The sequence below is a fragment of the Acartia tonsa genome, chromosome 6 (genome assembly GCF_053477335.1).
Source record: "Acartia tonsa isolate MP-2025a chromosome 6, ASM5347733v1, whole genome shotgun sequence".
In the NCBI taxonomy this organism is placed as follows: Eukaryota; Metazoa; Arthropoda; class Copepoda; order Calanoida; family Acartiidae; genus Acartia; species Acartia tonsa.
Genome location: NC_137265.1, coordinates 40,315,066 through 40,332,872, shown reverse-complemented (window position 1 = coordinate 40,332,872; position 17,807 = coordinate 40,315,066). Strand labels below are relative to the sequence as shown.

General features: G+C 32.1%; 1 protein-coding gene across 3 annotated transcripts in view; it reads left to right on the top strand.

Moving 5' to 3' along the window:
* The window catches only part of LOC145322660 (peroxidasin homolog), an 82,117-nt gene that overhangs the window by 18,717 nt on the left and 45,593 nt on the right, over positions 1-17,807 (top strand). For 2 of the 3 annotated variants that reach the window (XM_080164840.1, XM_080164841.1), the window contains exons 9-20: positions 4,274-4,315; positions 5,200-5,258; positions 5,789-5,840; positions 6,211-6,312; positions 6,983-7,084; positions 7,522-7,625; positions 8,269-8,324; positions 10,169-10,200; positions 11,771-11,841; positions 12,494-12,541; positions 14,893-14,931; positions 16,048-16,095. In XM_080164840.1, the coding sequence (XP_080020966.1) occupies positions 4,274-4,315; positions 5,200-5,258; positions 5,789-5,840; positions 6,211-6,312; positions 6,983-7,084; positions 7,522-7,625; positions 8,269-8,324; positions 10,169-10,200; positions 11,771-11,841; positions 12,494-12,541; positions 14,893-14,931; positions 16,048-16,095 (755 nt within the window). The remainder of the gene's footprint in view (positions 1-4,273; positions 4,316-5,199; positions 5,259-5,788; positions 5,841-6,210; positions 6,313-6,982; positions 7,085-7,521; positions 7,626-8,268; positions 8,325-10,168; positions 10,201-11,770; positions 11,842-12,493; positions 12,542-14,892; positions 14,932-16,047; positions 16,096-17,807) is intronic. The other variant, XM_080164842.1, reaches the window with a different exon arrangement.

Sequence of the window (17,807 nt, the reverse complement as noted above, 5' to 3'; positions counted from 1 at the left end):
ATATCCACCGGATTCGAATGAATACAAGAAAAGAACTTATGGACTTTTTGGTAATGATCATAGAGTTGCTACATCTTTTAATCCGTACCTAACTGTTACTGGCCTAAATAAATCATGAGAACAATCCGTTACTTACGAATGGATATTATAGTTACATAGTAGCACCGCTACTAAGATTTAGTTAGAATTAAAGATAATAAAAAGAGAAAAATAAAAAGCAAAATTCACGAGAGAAATCTTCTTTCTTTATATCTTGACACAAATCAAATTTTCACCAATTTAGAGCCAAATAAAAAAATATATAAAGTGCATAGTAATAGACTTGTTCAGTATTTTCTTTTTTTTGTTGTCAAGGACAATTTGTCCATAAGTAGCTCAGTTTTAGTAGTTGTAATAGCCTGGATAAAAATTTAACAATACACTTGTTTTCTACAAATGAATTTGGAAATAGTAATAGTTATTTCTCGCATCGTATTATAAACGGCTTTCCGCGGATATAAAATGTACAATTATAAGATTAAAACCAGTTTTTTAGCTCCGAGATGCCGAAGGCAAGGGCTAAAAAAACTGGTTTTTTATCTTATGATTGTACATTTTTATATTCATAGAAAGCTAGATATAATACGATGCTAGACATAGTTTTTTCGTATGGATGAGAACCGGTTCCTATCCACCGGATTCGAATGAATACGAGAAAATATGTTATAAGTTTTGTTACATACTGTCCTAACAAAATTATTTGAGTATTAGATATGTTCTCCATGCATCATTTTCAACTTTTCAAACCGGAGGGACCCTATTCCTGCTTTACTCTCATAACCCTGACTTGACCCAGCTTAAATTAAGTATTTGTTTGTTGTCTTCTGTCCATACAAGAAGAATTAAAAGGAAAAAAAATGTAGGAAGATTTGAAAAAAAATTTCTTGCGCTATGTACATGTAACTAAAGCCAAAATGTAAATATCAGGCAATTTATGCCTTACATGTGATTTCTCTTTTAGTCGACAAAATTATAAATTTAGCTTCTTAACTTGTGTACAACTCGAAATGGAAAATGTTTAAAACTAGCCTACAGCTCACGTTGTTCACTGTTCTGTAATATTCTTGAGAATATTAAATATCCGTACTGGAAAGGTAGAAGGCTGATGCAAATATTAAGGTATAAAATCCGATGTATTAAGAATTTGTAAAGGGCACGATCTTTCAGGGTTAAGACAGAAGGCTTATTTTATGTTTGCTGACCAATGCATGTATACTCTAAGAATAATATTATCTGTCGGTCTATCGGTAATGCTCTTAAATAATTTTCCCAGCTTTTATCGAAGATATTTTTTGTGTAAAGATTCAAATACCACTAAGTATCATTACTCAGTATGTCTGTCTTTTGTGCACCCTTTTTGCTTTCATTTGCTTTGCCTTTTATTTTTTTAATTCAAGAGCTTCTCTCTTTTTTCTCTATCCCCTCGTTCTCTCTCTCTCTCCCCCTCTCTCTATATCCACCCGTTCTCTCTCTTTCTTTTAAAAATATTAAGTTGCACATAAAGATTACGACTTTAACGTCATAATTTATAATATCTGTTTAACTGATTTATTCAGTAGTTTTTTGTTTTATCTATGTTTAATGTAACAATACACGATTTAACGTTTTGCTTCATTTTTTTAAAACATTTTTTAAAGAATATACTCCTAATATTTTTCATTTCAAATTTTCGTCCTGAAAGGGTTAAAATGTTTAGTTTAATATCAGACCACATTACGGGAGTGTCGCACGAATCAATTTATATTAGAACTAAGTTTTCTTAGATTTACTATATTATAAATTTAGGTTTTCTGTGTTATGAATAGAAATCAAATACTTCAATGTTATTCAAATAGCAACATGAATTAAAAAAACTGAATTAATGATGCTAAAAGTAGAATAATGGGTCTTATTGTTCTGGCCAATGAGAATTTAATAGAGATTATTGGAGCACTATGAGTTTTTAACACTCTTTTCTTGGAGAATTCGAGCTCATATATAGACGTTTATTTCCTGTCATGGATCTTGATGCAATACAGCAGGCCGTTTTGTACATGTTAAAAATTAGAAGATTTCACTAAATAAAAGTAATCGCAAATATACTTAGTAAATTATGAACAGTTCTTGTGCAGGCTTACAGCTTAGTTTTCTAATTTAATGTTTTTCTTTATTATCAAAATTATAGTTATAACAGGGATCTTTGAAAGATAAACTGATTTACATCCTCAATGGTGATACACAAAATTATCCCTCCTCTAGATTGATATTATTGATAGAAAAGTTTAAACCAATCAACCAAAGTTTAATAAAAGTACCAAAAGATTTTAGGCCGACGAAGAAGAGACAATTTCCATAAAACTTTGGGTACAGTATCAGTATGATTTACAAATTTCTCCCCCAAATTTTTTTACCTTAAAAACATATTTTCAAATTTTATATTTGAATTTAGTTTTTAAACAAAACTAAGAATTTTTATAGGAAGGTATAGTTATAATGTAAAATAAAAGTACAAAACATCAAAAAGTTCTTTAAATTACATTAGACCGAAAAACACAGCATATTTTGAATTTCTACTGAAATGGATGCAAAAATAAAAAAATAAAATTCAGGTTTTTACCTCACAGTGTATATCAATCACTGAGCACCCTCCCTCGTTATTTTAAAATAAATTGAATATAAGTGGGGAGGAGAGTTAGTTTTTTCTTCCTGTGCCTAACCCCTGCGGGGCCAAAAACTTCAGCACCTTAATCCTGCGGGGCAAACCAGTACCCAATCTAACATAAAGTTAACTTACCTAAATTAATAAACAAACAAATGAAAAACTTACCCCCCCGCCCATCTTATTTTCGTTTATTTTTAAAAAAAAATAAGGGGGGTTATATCTGTACTCGACAATACAATTCGAGGATAAAGGGCCAAAAAACATATTTGCAATGGGATAGCTACATTATGATTATCCAGATTTTATTTCTACTGACAAGCCTATATTTTTTATAACTATTAAGGTAGTGGTTAAAATTTAACAAATTCCAATAATACACAATTTAAATAAAATCAATATTAGACAAAAAAGTGAACACAATTCATGTATAGAAAAGATTTGACTTTAATAGTCTCTTAATCAGAATGTTTTGTTTCATTTTTAAAATTTGAAATGATTTGGTACTCATTTATATTTGTTATGTGTTATGTGTATAAATATGGCATTGTACTTGTTTATTTGGAAATAAAACGTCAGTAAAATTTTTGAATATTCAGCTTTTTAATTCAAGATGAGATTGTAAACTTGAAATTAAATAGAATAAAACAAAATTTCTTTTTACCACCAAAAGTTACTTAATCCTTTTATAATAATTGACTGAAAGTTAACATAAATAGGAGATTTGACAGCAATTAAAATCGTGGTGGGGTGAGCTGTGACTATTTACAGTCGAACTCGATGCTAAAAATTGATGCACTTACATTTAGTGGCTTGATTGTAGAGATGCTACGCTCTTACCACAATTTCTAGTCACCCTATTATTAATCATTTTAAATTCAAGTATATAGTTTAATCATTTCATAAAACAATTGTATAAGGTGAAGTCAATAATTCAAATTTAAACAGACAAAATCGACCTTCAAAGGTATTTGGAATTACCGAGCCTTAATGTAGAAAAATTCGCTTTTTATAATTAGATTCGCTCTTATCAGGGTATTCCTTTTATCTATTGGATACAGTAGTAAGGTTTTTTTGTTTTGTTTAGATCTTAAATTCCACTTAACCAATTGAAGTCTCTATAATTTTGGAAACAACACTAAGGTCCTAGGACAAACGCAGGAGTCCCAAACGTCGGAGTGGACAAACGCAGGAGTGGACACTAACCTATTTTAAACCTTATTTTAGGTTTTTTAAATGCATAACCCCTGGGGGGGGGGGGGGGCTTATTTGTATATTTATATCTTAACCTAACCTAACCTATATAGAAATACTTACTTAATTTAATATTTTAACACTCTTGCGTTTGTCCACTCCGAGACGTTTGGGACTCCTGCATTTGTCCTGGAACCCATTTAGGTCCTAGATTGTTTTTCGGGTATTTCATTTTAGATGTTAGTACTAAAATAGCTTTAGGCTATTTTCCGTACCCTTTCAAAAAAGAGCCCGTAGGTGCTGTTGGTGAAGTTCCAAGTAATTAATAAAGAACCGGTAAATGTATGCATGTCTCAATCATAACAGATTTATTAAGTGAAAGGACAATAAAATATAATTTAGGATGGAGGACAGCTGAGCACAGCACATCACAGATTTCATCAGGAAACATTTACTTCTATAATTGAAACAGTTATCTATCGCATCGTATTATAAATAGCTTTCCGCGGATATGAAAATGAACAATTGTAAAATTAAAACCCAAAGATTCCGAAGACACTGCTAAAAATCTGGTTTTAATCTTATGATTGTACATTTTCATATTCGTAGAAAACTGGATGTAATACGATGCTCTACATAATTTTTCAGTATGGCTGCGAACTAGTTCTTATCCACCAGATATTAAATCGGTTTCGAAGCGATACTCGAAATAGTCTTACAGAGATTGTACTTTGAATCAAATATATCTTTAATATCAATAAATTTATTCTTGAAAACTTGAAATTTATTAAGTGCTTTTTCTCAAAATGACTGTCGAGCATTTAAAACCTTCCTTCTTATTTTTAAAATAATTTAAAATACGAGCGGATATTTACAGATAACCCATGCAGGGGGGCATAACCTTTCGAGCATCAACCATGTAAGGCTATCCTGTACCTAATACAGTGTGTTTTTTTATGAGAACTTTTTTGAAAGCAATTTACCCCACTTATAGTTATCAGAATTTAATGATTAATGGCACCCCCAAAGTCGACTACAGAAAATCCAATTTTTTTCTTGCAAAGGGTAGAAGATTTAGGCATAAGAAAAATGCGCTAAAACCAATTTTAGATGTTGACACCTAAGTTTTGAATTTTAGATTTTACTGTACTTTTAAAAAAAAACTGAAATATTTTTTTGGTATTCTATTAATTGCATTAAAAAACGAAGAAAATAAGCCATTAATCATTAAATTCTGATAACTATAAGTGGGGTAAAATTGCTTTCAAAAAAGTTCTCATAAAAAAAACACACTGTATAACTTAAATAACAAGAAGTTGTGTGGTTAGATGACAAATGGTTCCTTGATAATTGAGAATGCTCAATACGACGACGCTGCACATTATAGGTTTGTCCTTGTTCATTTGTATTTTCTTAATGATTCAAGGATTAATTAATCCACTAAAAAAAAACTATTGTAAACAACAAACTCTTTGATTGCACGACATTTGTCTAGAAGTCATACCTGTGCAAAGTAATGAAATGCGCCTATTATTTAGACAAAGGCATTTTATTTCTCCTGCTCTTATCAAAATTGTCAAGCACATGACATAGCAGCAGTAAGAACAACTGTCAATTCGAGCCCATCACCTCCAAAATGACGAGCGGATGCGCTAAATATTACGCTACCGCTTTCTAGCTTATTTGTTTTGTACAAAAGCGTCTATCAATTCTTGAGGAGCAAATGAGTTTAAGTCTCAAGATAAACTTAGTTATAATTAAAAATTAAACCTTCTGTTGCTATACAAGATGTGAGAATGCCTTGGCTCAAAAACAATAGCTATACATTAATATTTATCATTACGATTTGAAGGCATAGATCGAACAATCAAGTTGATAGATTAAATAATAACATTTAAAATGATTTTTTCTTTTTAGGTGTTCAGCTTCAAATTATCTGGGAAAAGCAAGTTCTTCAACAAGAGTATTGGTAAAGAATTAATCATTAATCATATAACTTTTATTCTTGAAATTCTAACTGTGCTTTCTAATGAACGTGTCAGAAATAGTTACTGTTCTTTTGTTTCTCTAGTATAATGGGGTATTGTCAAAATTAATAAAAAAGACACCTTTGCCTTTCTATGAACCTCAATTTATTACTATCCGTCCGACTGATATGCTTCGTTTTTTATGGATGTTGTCATTCTTATAATTTAATCTTTATTATAAAGAAGAACTATATTTCCACAGTTTTTTCTAATATATATTAACAAGTGTAGTCTTTTAAAACCGTAGCTTTGGTATTATTAGGGCGTGTTCATCCGTCCGTAACGGACAGCTCTTATCATTATCTTTTTCAGGTAGAATCAACAGAGCCACCTTCCGCCCCACGGATAACAACGAAGCCACGCAGTCGCAGACTTAGGGAAGGAGGAATTGTAGAGTTGACTTGCGTTGCAAGGGTAGGTTATCAGGGATCCAAAGGGATAAGACAATACCTGATAAATTGATGACCCCTAAAGATGCAAAAACAATTCTGCTTCTAAACTTTTATGATAACAGCTACAGAAAGATTTTTAGTTAAAATGCAGAATAAATACATGTTGCATGCATGATAATCATTTTGTCTACAGGAAATATGCAGTTAAATTATTTTTTTAAAGTAACATATCCTTTACTTAGGTTAAGTTTTTAATAGCTTTGTTTATTTAGAATTTTTCTGTACAGTGTTCAGGTTAAAAATACATTTACATACATGTTATACGTTTTTAATTATCATTAAAGAAATGGCTAGACAATTAAGACATTGGAAAACTATAGTTTTTCGATAATGACTTGTTTAGTAATGAACATAATAATAATTTCAACGTGGAATGATAATATGTAGAAAAATATATATTATACGACAGTTGTCCGCAGATAGAAAAAAAATACAATAGGGATGAATTACATTAAATACCCTTTTTTCGAAGATACGAAATATGTTTTTCTATCGTCTGAAACGTTATCGGCTACTATTTAAGATAGATGGCTAAAATTTCAAGTCTGCATTTCTGTAATTTATGAAGCATATTTAAGTATAAAACATCCATGGTGGTCAGGCTGCTTATAATCAGCTTTTTTTTGTTGCAGGGTAACCCGTATCCCACTATAACCTGGTGGAATAATAGAAGACTTGTCACAGGATCCGCTAGGCTGAAACTTTCCAATGGTGGTCAGCATCTTAGGATTCAGGTAAAACCGGTTTGTTTCCGTGAGGTAATATTTGTATGCCTCTGGTTTCATATTGGATAATAAAAACAGGGACTATATATTTATTTGTTTGTTATCAAACACTACGCTAATGTCAATCTACCTTTTATTAACCAATTATTTATACCTTGGAATTAAAAAAATTGGGAAATTGGGAACTTTTTATTGAAAAAAAGAATATATAATAAAATTTTAATTTCATGTTAGTTTGCATCTTGTAACTTATGGCTTAAACATATGTTTTTAGAATAAGAAAGTGTGGGAGGGTGTAGAGGGTTTCAGTGGTCAGCAATATAGTTTTGAGTGAAAGCAACTTAAAAGAATATATCATCAATATACTTCCACAGTCAGTTTATTGTTCTTTTTTTCATCTGAGAAGTGTTAGTGTGTGATTAACACTGAAATGGAATTTTCTATAGGACTTGGAAGTGTATGACTCTGGTTGGTATACCTGTGTGGCGGAAAATTCACAGGGCAAAGAACAAGTCTCGGCTAGCATACAAGTTTTATCCGATGACTATAGGTACAACATGATTTTTTTTTTTTATTAAAGCTGTACAGTCGACATACCAAGTTTTAAAGTTACGCGGACATTGTCATTTGACTTTAGATGCGCTTAATTGCAAGATCGTTGTCTCCAAGTCCTAATTTTAAGAGGTAATACGTTATGTTTTTTTTTTTACTCATAATATAGATCTCAAACGTCTAACTTTCCAAAGCATGGGCAATAAATTAATAATAAATTTTTACTAGAGGCAATTTTTAAGGGATTTCTTTTTAAATGTTCTATTTAATCATGATTTTAAATAAACTATTCGATAATATTTTTTTTGTGGTGAAGCTACTCCATAAGTTCCTTTGTATGTCCGTCCATACGTCAGTCTGTAACACTATGAGGGAAATGTGATTTTCTTAGCCATATTTTCAAATAGACACCTCTTTCCAAGAGCATCCAGTATACAAATTACCGTCAGTTTGTCGTTCATGCTTCAAATGAATGAATTTTAAAAGAGGGTTTCGTGATTTCCTATTAAGTATCATATCCCTCTTTCTCATTCTTCCCAATCTATTTTTAATCAACATTGAACATATGTTCTTCAAGTAAATCTGTCCCTTTGTCCATATATAATTGTACTTTGCTACTTATTGATGTTGTTAAATTTTAGAGCTGACGAGAATGCAATAACAACAACCTCAGTTCAAACAAAAACGGCAATTTCTGGTAAGGCTATTAACCAATTTAAAAAAAAAAATAGTGATAAACACGGAGGGAGGGGACATTGCGCTGTTTATTACACCAGTCCCTAAAGTTTTACAATAACGTTTTCGTATTTGTTGCCTCAACAACTTTGGAGACTTTTATAGAATTGTGATTGGTTGCATCATCAATTTGAGTGTCCAAACGTTTCAACCACTAAATGTAATCTACAGAAGGGGTACTATGTGTATCATCACTGGGGATGTACAATGTACATCAATTTTTCAGCCATTGTTATCTCTCTAGATCCCTGCCTGAGATGTATATATTTCAATGCATAAAATCAAAATCTTCTTTTAAAATCATTCATAACTACTAACATATAACTAAAATTTATTGTATTGGAACTCTTGATTGAAAAGTTGTGAAAAGTTTAAAAATTTGAAATTGTGAAAACTAAAATTTATTTAACACAATGTTTGGTAAGGAAGAAAGGGGACAATGGGCTGTATATTACAGTAATCTAAAACGTTTCTTAATAACATTTTCTTATTCGATGGCTTAATAACTTTGGGAACTATTCACAGATTTTGATTGGTTGATTCATTAAGTTGAGTTTCCAAAGAGGGAATTTTGTGTATCAACATAGGGGATGTACAGTACATCAATTTATCGGCCATTATCTTATCCCTTTAGATTTCTGATGTTTGGTAATATTTTTATACCATCTGTTGTTAAATCTAATTTGACACTCTATTGATAAATTTCAATATTATAATCTTATGAAATTCATTTTAAAATTAAGATGCTTATCTACAAGTTATTTATTTTGTCTGTGTATAAAACCTAATCTAATCCAACCCCCTACCCCCACCATTTGAATTAAAATTTTTACCCTACCCAAAATAAAACAAGGATGACAACATCCATAAAAGCGAAGCACTAAAACGGTAGGACAAACGTACATTAACACTTGTATAGAGTCTAAACTGAATAAGCATAATATAAAAGTATAGAGTCGAAGAAAAATTGTAAAAAAATTTGTTAAAAAACTGCTTGATACAGAATAAAGTTTATGGACATACTTACATTTTTTGGACTTGATTATAGAGTTGCTTCGCTTATGATATTGTTCTTTGTTGTCCCAGGAATCAATATACCAAAAATCAGATCAAACGGATTATTAGATCACATAAAAATTTGTTGTTAAAAAAGTAGAAAAATTAACATGTTTAAAATGGACATATGGACATTGTGGTAATGATTATATAGTTGCTACGCTTTTTAAATCGTACCTCACTACTACAGGAATCATCATGCAAAGTTTGAAATTGATAGGACAATTCTAACATGCCTAAATTAACGTATAAAAGCTATCTATCTCGGACGGACGGACGTACGGACGGACCGACCCTAATCATAGAAAAGCTTCGCTTTTAAAAAATTGAAATGTTTTTCATGCTCTGTTTTAGTTTTTGTTTCGCCACTTCTAAAAAGGTTGTTAGTTTGTCATTATTGTGTTTCTTTTATACAAACTAGCGGCTACGCCCCTTGAGGCATCTAGTGGCACATTAAATGTTTTTTTTTGTTCAAGTATCTACGATACCTCTTTATGTTGCTTTTAAGTCTCTCAAATATTTAATCTTTTTTCGATTTTTTGGGGATTTCTCTTGGGAGGGTGGTAGTACCCTCCTCCAAAATAGTTATAAACCTTCCCGGGACCTATGAGAAGCTACCCTGTTAAGGAGAACCCGATCGATTCAGCGGTTAGTGAGATCCTTCGGTACAGACAGACAGAAGCAGAGACACACAGACAAACACACATTCTGTTACTTTATTATAAGGATTGAAATTTCAAATTTTTTTAGGTACAGTTATAACATTGGAATGTAATACGCAGGTATTTTTTTGTTATAAATTTTGATCTTGTTTTTTTTATAGACGTGAAAGTGCAATATGATAAATGATAAATGTAATTTATATTAAATATATATACACTAGCCTCTAGGGGCGTGGGGGGGTGGTTAGTCGACCTTTCTTTTTAAATTTTAGTTTAAATTTTTTTTTTTTTTTTTTTGGGGGGGGGGGTATTTTTCATTTTTTCGGGGGGTAGGGGGTGTCCCACCCCCCAAGAAAATAGCTTAAAAGCATCACAGGACCAGTAGGTATATTCCCTAAAAAGTAGAGCCTAATCGGTTCAGTGGTTATTGAGATCTTAAACTTCAGACAGACAGACAGACAGACAGACGGACAGACAGACAGACAGACAGACAGACAGACAGACAGACAGACAGACAGACAGACAGACAGACAGACAGACAGACAGACAGACATCGTACTACTTTGCATTATAGATATTTAATATGAACGTAACAGTATTTTTCAAATACAGATGAGTGGACAAATGCCGAAATATTAAGGACATTTTTTTGCCCAGATTCAAGTTTAAGTTTTATAATTTAAACACCTCATAAAAGGGAAGGTAGTCTTTTTAAAAGCGAAGCTTTTCTATTATTAGGGTCGGTCCGTACGTCCGTCCGTCCGTCACAAACGGATAGCTTTTTTAGTTAATTTAGGCATGTTAGAATTGTCCTATAAATTTCAAACTTTGCATGGTGATTCCTTTAGGTAGGTACGATTTAGAAAGCGTAGCAACTCTATAATCATTACAAGAATGTCCGTACGTCCATTTTAAACATGTTGATTTTTTACTTTTTAAAAAACAAATTTTTTTGTGATCTAATCATCCAAATGATCTGATTTTTGGCATGTTTATTCCCAGGACAACAAAGTATAATGTTTCAAGCGAAGCAACTCTATAATCAAGTCCTTAAAAATGTAAGTATGTCCATAAACATTATCTCGTACCAAGCAGTTTTTCAACAAATTTACACTTACAATTTTGCTTAACTCTTACACATTTATATTCAGTTCTGACACTGTATTAATGTTAATGTCCGTTTGTCCTACAGCTTCAGTGCTTCGCTTTTATGGATGTTGTCATCCTTGTTGAATTAAAGTATAGTACAATGTACAAAGTTAAACATCCATCTTATAGTATATTCCCTATTCATAGAGTAGCTGATCTTCTAAAAAAATAATTAATCACAATGAGCCTTGGGGAAATCATTGGCGACCACAGGGTTTTGAATGGGGGTATGAAAAAGGGGAGGAAGCCCTTCATAATTTTTGATTAATAAATGAAACATATATGAACAATAACATTAAATAGCTTTAGTTTTAAAATTGCCTGATATTCTCTATATAAATGGATATAAAACATGTGAATATTATGAGATTCTCACATACTCTAATAAAATGTTTTATCTAGCTGGCTAATAAAAGATTACCCTCACCGTACACCCCCCTCCCCCATTATGAGAGTTTACCCTATTATCTCCTCTGACCATAGATGAACGTATTCCCCTGTCGCAATGTCAAAGTATACATTATTCTTATATATTTATTAGCAGGGGGAACCTGCTGGAACCATAATCTGGACCCTAAATGGATCATCCATATCTGGACCTGGATTCCCCAGGTAACATACATTTCTATCATCCAATGTCCTATCCCTACTAGACTAAAATTTTTTGGCGATTTTCCGTCCCTCTCGGACTATCCCTAATATATAAGCAGGGAGGGAGGGGGAATTTGGCTATTTATTACACTAGTCCCCAAAGTTTTATAATTACATTTTCTTATTCGTTTTCTTATCAACTTGTGACTTTTATTGAATTTTGATTGGTTGATTCATTAAGTTGAGTTTTCAAACGTTTAAACTACTAATTGTACTCTTCGAAAGGTGTAAGTTTGTCTTTTATCATTGAGGATGTACATCACTTTATCGGCCGTTGTATTATCCCTTTATATCCCTGAATATATTAGCAAGATGTATCTGGAAGAATTCTCTAGATGTTAATTTATCAATTTGTTAGGACTAATTAATTATTAGCAGATGTAATATTATTATATTTCTTTATATATCCTTACTATACTATAAGTAAGGTTCTTGTCTGTCCATTAAAATCTTGATAACAGCAAATCCCTATTTCTCACTTAAGAAAGCTTTATTTTTTACCCAAAGTAGTTTTAGATAATTCTATTTCGAAATTTTAGTCTTAATGGTTAGTTTTAGGCTATTTTCTATGTCATGTCTCACTTATAATATAATACAAAATATTTTTTTCTAGATATTTTAAAGATGGTAGAATGCTGAAGATTTATGATTCTAAACCAAGGAAATCATTATCACTTTAATTTAATAAATAATTTTGTAATCATATTTTTATAACTCGTCGAAACGCCCCCAGAGGCTTCCACGGACACTTGAGGAAAAGGGGGGTGGGTTGAATGTCTCTACTTTCAATTTTAGTTTTAAACAGAGATTGGTTTTAAATTTTTTTAAGGGGTGATTTCTCTTTGGTGGGTTGGTGCCCCATTGAAAAATTCACTGTAAAGGAGAACCATATTGGTTAAGTGGTTAGCAAGTCAGAGAGATAGACGATGATATCCTGTTACTTTTCTATAAGTTCATTTTATGTATTCACAGCTGTGTATTTGGCCATAACCTGTATCAAAAACATAAGTTTATAAGATGCTTACAATTTTACAACAAGCCTAAAGAATCATTTTAAAATCATCTTTATATTTTAAGAAAAAATATATTTTTATCAGAGTTTTGTCAAATACATGGTCGTGCTTACATTTATCAAATAAACACATTAAAGTTCAAAATCTAAATTTAATTTACCTCCTTTTATAATCCTATTTTCATTTAAAGATAGTATACTATCTTTATCTTTAAATGAAAATAGGATTATAAAAGGAGGTAAATTAAATTTAGTGATAGCTTAGATAATCATATTAAATCAAAATATTTACTTCATTCATTACAATTAGGATATAGGATTAGGTAAATATCTTGGCCCGCGCAGAGGTTTCTATCCTTTAAGGGCCTAGTGGGTAAGGCGCTAAGTATGAAGTATGGGTTGTGACCGTCATAGCATTACTGACAGGCCAACCGCATGATCAATAAGAGGGGGGGAAGTTTTGACACATTTGCGTAAACAGTGAGTATAGGCTTTATCTTTGGACTGAGAGGATAGGTTATTAGGGATAAAATCATTCTTATATGATAAACTTTCCCAAGTTTTAAGATTTTTTAGATAGGTCTCCAGGTTCAGGAGCTGCAGGTCTCCAGGTACAAGAGCTGCAGGTCTCCAGTTGGTCTCTGGACAGGTAAAAATAAAAATTGAATTTTTTTTGAAGAGATAGAGGTCAACTTATTAACAAAATATGCATCTTTTTTCTTCAAATATGTAAATAACATTTAAAAATATGCATATTTTGTTATATAAAATGACCTCTAACTTAAAAAAAAAAATTATTTTGATTTTTGCCTGTCCAGATTCCACCTGGAGGCCTGCAGCTCCTGAACCTGGAGGCCTATCCAAAAAATCTGAAAACTTTAGAAAGTTTATCATATAAGAATGATTTTATCCCTAATAACCTATCCTCTCAGTCTAAAGATAAAGACTATACTCACTGTTTATGCAAATGTGTCAAAACTTCCCCCCCTCTTATATACAGGATGCTAACTGGTAGAAGGAACCATACAAAAACATTCTGACGTTTATCTTGAATAGCAGCTAAGAACCCTTTCCCAAATACAGTTTTTTACAGACAAACAGAAAAAAGACGAAAAGAGGAATGAACATATGGACAGACAGAAAAAAAGACAGACAAATATTTAAAATTACAGAGAGGCTTCGTTGATTAAAATAAATATGTTGCCTGTAAAAGGGATGACCATAATTTAGAGTAGCTGCGTTATCAAAAAAAAGAAAAACCCTAAAGAAGAACAATTTACATTTTATTTTATTCCTGATAAATTTGCAGCTAGTGATAAAATTTTCATCAAATTTATCAGAAGAAAATATTTTGACAGGTGGAGAATCTTTTAGAAACTTTTTCATCAATTTTTCATGACATCTATCAAAAGTTCACCAATATGTAAAAAAAAATTACTTGCTGTGCAACGATCACACCTTCATAGGGCTCGGCAGCCGCCTATAAGCCGCTGAAAAGCCGTTTGACACTTTTTGAATTAAAGATTAGGAACAGGTTTTTTTTAAAAATGAGTAATTTAAAAAAAATGGTTTTTTACTTTTTGAATTACTGGTTGCTTAACATGCGGCTGTCAAATTCAGGGAGGTTTTTTAAAAATGATATATTATTCTCATTATCAAAATCTTAGAAATCCTAGATGAACAAACAATCAAAAAGATTTTTAACAGAAGTCATGAACAATAGTATCACAGTATAGAAACAATCATTCCATATTATTTTTTATTAGTTAAAGAGTTTACACATTTTGGCATGAAAGAGCATTTAAAATTTTTTATTTAATTAAAAGTTCTTACGATAAAGCTTTGATAGAGTAAAATTCTTTACTAAAAGTTTCATCGCTCTAATTATATAGGAAGAATCAAATAAGACCAAGTATAAAAAGTCTGCTAACAGTTCCTTCTTAAATTATGGATTTATATTAATAATTCATTTTGTTGTAATAATGATGCTTGGCTTGCAGTGATTCTGGAGAATATTCCTGCTCTTATTCGGGTTCCAGGTAAACCACGGCATTTTCTCTCAAAGAGTCTTGTTGATCACAGAAACACCCCCCCCCCCCCTTTATTTTTTAGACAAATTAAAAACATGTAGACGGAGGGGCTAGCTTTGTGTTTGACAATGCTTTAGTTCAGGCAAGGTTATATTGGGTAATGGGTTGCTGCAGGTTGAGGACAAAAATAGGGGGGGGGGGGGTGAGTTCAATGCTCGACAGGCATTTGGAGGAAAAATAGTAACGAAAAAGCAGCGCACTTTATATTTTATTATTAATCCTTCTTAATTATGGTTATGGGCGTTGCTACAAAAGACCAACTCTACAAAAGACCAACGCCTACAAAAGACCAACTTTACAAAAGACCAACGCCTACAAAAGACCAACACTACAAAAGACCAACGCCTACAAAAGACCAATAAATATATATTGTTATATAAACATCAAATAAATGTCATGGCCGCAGCGCTCGGCCCCCTGGCCTGCCTAGCCGCGGGCGCTCGGTCCCCTAGCCTATAACCTAACCTAACCTAACCTAACATAAAAATTGTAAAAACAATAATAAAAATTGTAAAAATCTACCAACCACTTTTTGTAAAATCTACGAAATTCTAAACCACCTATGTATTAACAGTTGAGGATATTTTTCTCAAATAAATGTCCTGGGGCTAACATAGGATAGGATAGGTTAGGTTAGGTTATAGGCTAGGGAGCCGAGCGCCCGCGGCTAGGCAGGTCAGGTACACCATTTGCAGCTATAGACCTTCCAGCTCTACAATTTTTTGTAGGCGTTGGTCTTTTGTAGTGTTGGTCTTTTGTAGTGTTGGTCTTTTGTAGGCGTTGGTCTTTTGTAGAACCGACTAGTAGGTCTTTTGTAAGCGTTGGTCTTTTGTAGAGTTGGTTTTTTGTAGCAACGCCTGATTATGGATGTTTTCTGTTTCAAAACATACGTGTGCAAAATGATTCCATTAAGGAATTCCAACATCTGCACCTAAGCTCCTAGCCCTTGTAGGAAACCCAAGCCCAAACCATAACCTATCTAATTCCGCTTCTAACGTTCTTAATAAAATTAACTTAAAAATAACTTAGTTTTAATTGATTTTTTATCATAAAATTTTTGTTTAGGGACATACTATCAATTTATACACTTGTTATAACCGGCGAAACTGAAAGGTATTTCTTTTTATTTTATTTAAATCTTCCAAAATTATTGTAAAAATCCTTTAAAATTTTTTTATATTAAGATCTATATTACTTCTGAAGAGAGCAAACTGATCGGAATAATTTGTAATTTCTAAAAAAGTGTAAAACCTTATTATTTCAGTAACAGATCTATAGTATAGATGTATATACAGACAACTACCTCCTTTATTTTTCAAAGACCTCTTTCTTCTGCTTCTAAATAATTTTCTGCTACTTAAATGTGTTAATATAAGCGATACCATTGGTTGATTTTCAATGACCCAATAGGAAGGTTGCACAATAAGAGATATAAGTTTTCCGGAATTGTAATGTAGGGAGTAGATTTGAAATCTGCATCAAATTTTAAGGATTTTTTTTATAAAATTCGTTTTTTTGTGAAATTCTTTATCTAAAAGCGGAAATACAAATTAAGTTAATTAATTTTGGCATCCGTGATTGGTGGATTTAAAAAATCTGCGCTCTGATTGGATGTCGTACATAATTCAACCAATTAGAGCGCAGGTAGTTTAAAATCCACCTATCCTATTGGTCAAAATTAATTAACTTAAAATGTATTTCCGCTTTTAGATAAAGAATTTTACAAAAAACGAATTTTATAAAAAATCCTTAAAATTTGATGCAGATTTCAAATCTACTCCCTACATTAAAATTCCGGAAAACTTATATATCTTATTGCACAAGACGATTGCGATAGGGAGATAGTTATTTAACCTTTTCTCCCTCTAGTGTTTTACTCTAATATTTAAGTACAGCTACTCTATAACTAGAATTTTCCCCTTCTTCCCCGACCTTCCTTCTGTAAGTTATTTATAGATCAGTCTACAGCATGTATTGCAGTTTTAAATCACACTAAAATAATCTAGTTGTCGCTATGGATAAAATCATCTTTTTTTATTAGAATTAAAAATATTTAACCCCTTACAGTCGGGCCCCTTGCCACACCTTAATCAGTCGGGGGGGGGGGGGAGGGGGCGTTCAACGTCCCCTCCCCCTAATATCTCAGTTCCTATTAGAGCTAGAGGGCTAAAAAATTTTGTGCAAGTCCCCTGGTTATGATGAATTTCCGACCTCAAGTAAGTCAAGGTCAATTTTCGCTTCCTTCACCCTTTTATTTAACAACCTTTGTTTTTAGGTCCTTTTTTACCTATAAATTTCAAACGGCTGTAATTTTTTTATTTTTGAAGCCAGAATAATTTTTTTTTTGCAGAAAATGTTTATCTTTATGTAAATTTTATATTTGAAATATCAAAATATAATTTCAGCGGCCGCAGCTTGCAGCCGCCGCAGTCGGCGGTCGGCGGGAAAACGGCGGCGGATCTTTATGAATTTTATTACATTATGTAAACATGTGAGATAAGGTTAAGTTTAAAATTTGAAGTCTCTAAGTCAAAAATTGCGGCCAGAGGAGCCTTTTAAAGATTTCTGGAGACCTGGAGGATCAGGACCTGCAGGATCATACCTGGAACCTAAAATTGACTTGAACACCTGTATTTAATATGAGGATGTACTACTAGAGGATTATTTAGTATTTTGGTATGATAAATTGCTTTGTTTAAGTCAAAAAAATATTTTTGCTCTTTACCTGGATGACCCTGCCAGGTTTGCTGGCATCCTGTGCCCGCCAGGATGGAGATATTCAAAAAATTTCAACTCTCAGTTATGTCTCATACCCACACTTAAAA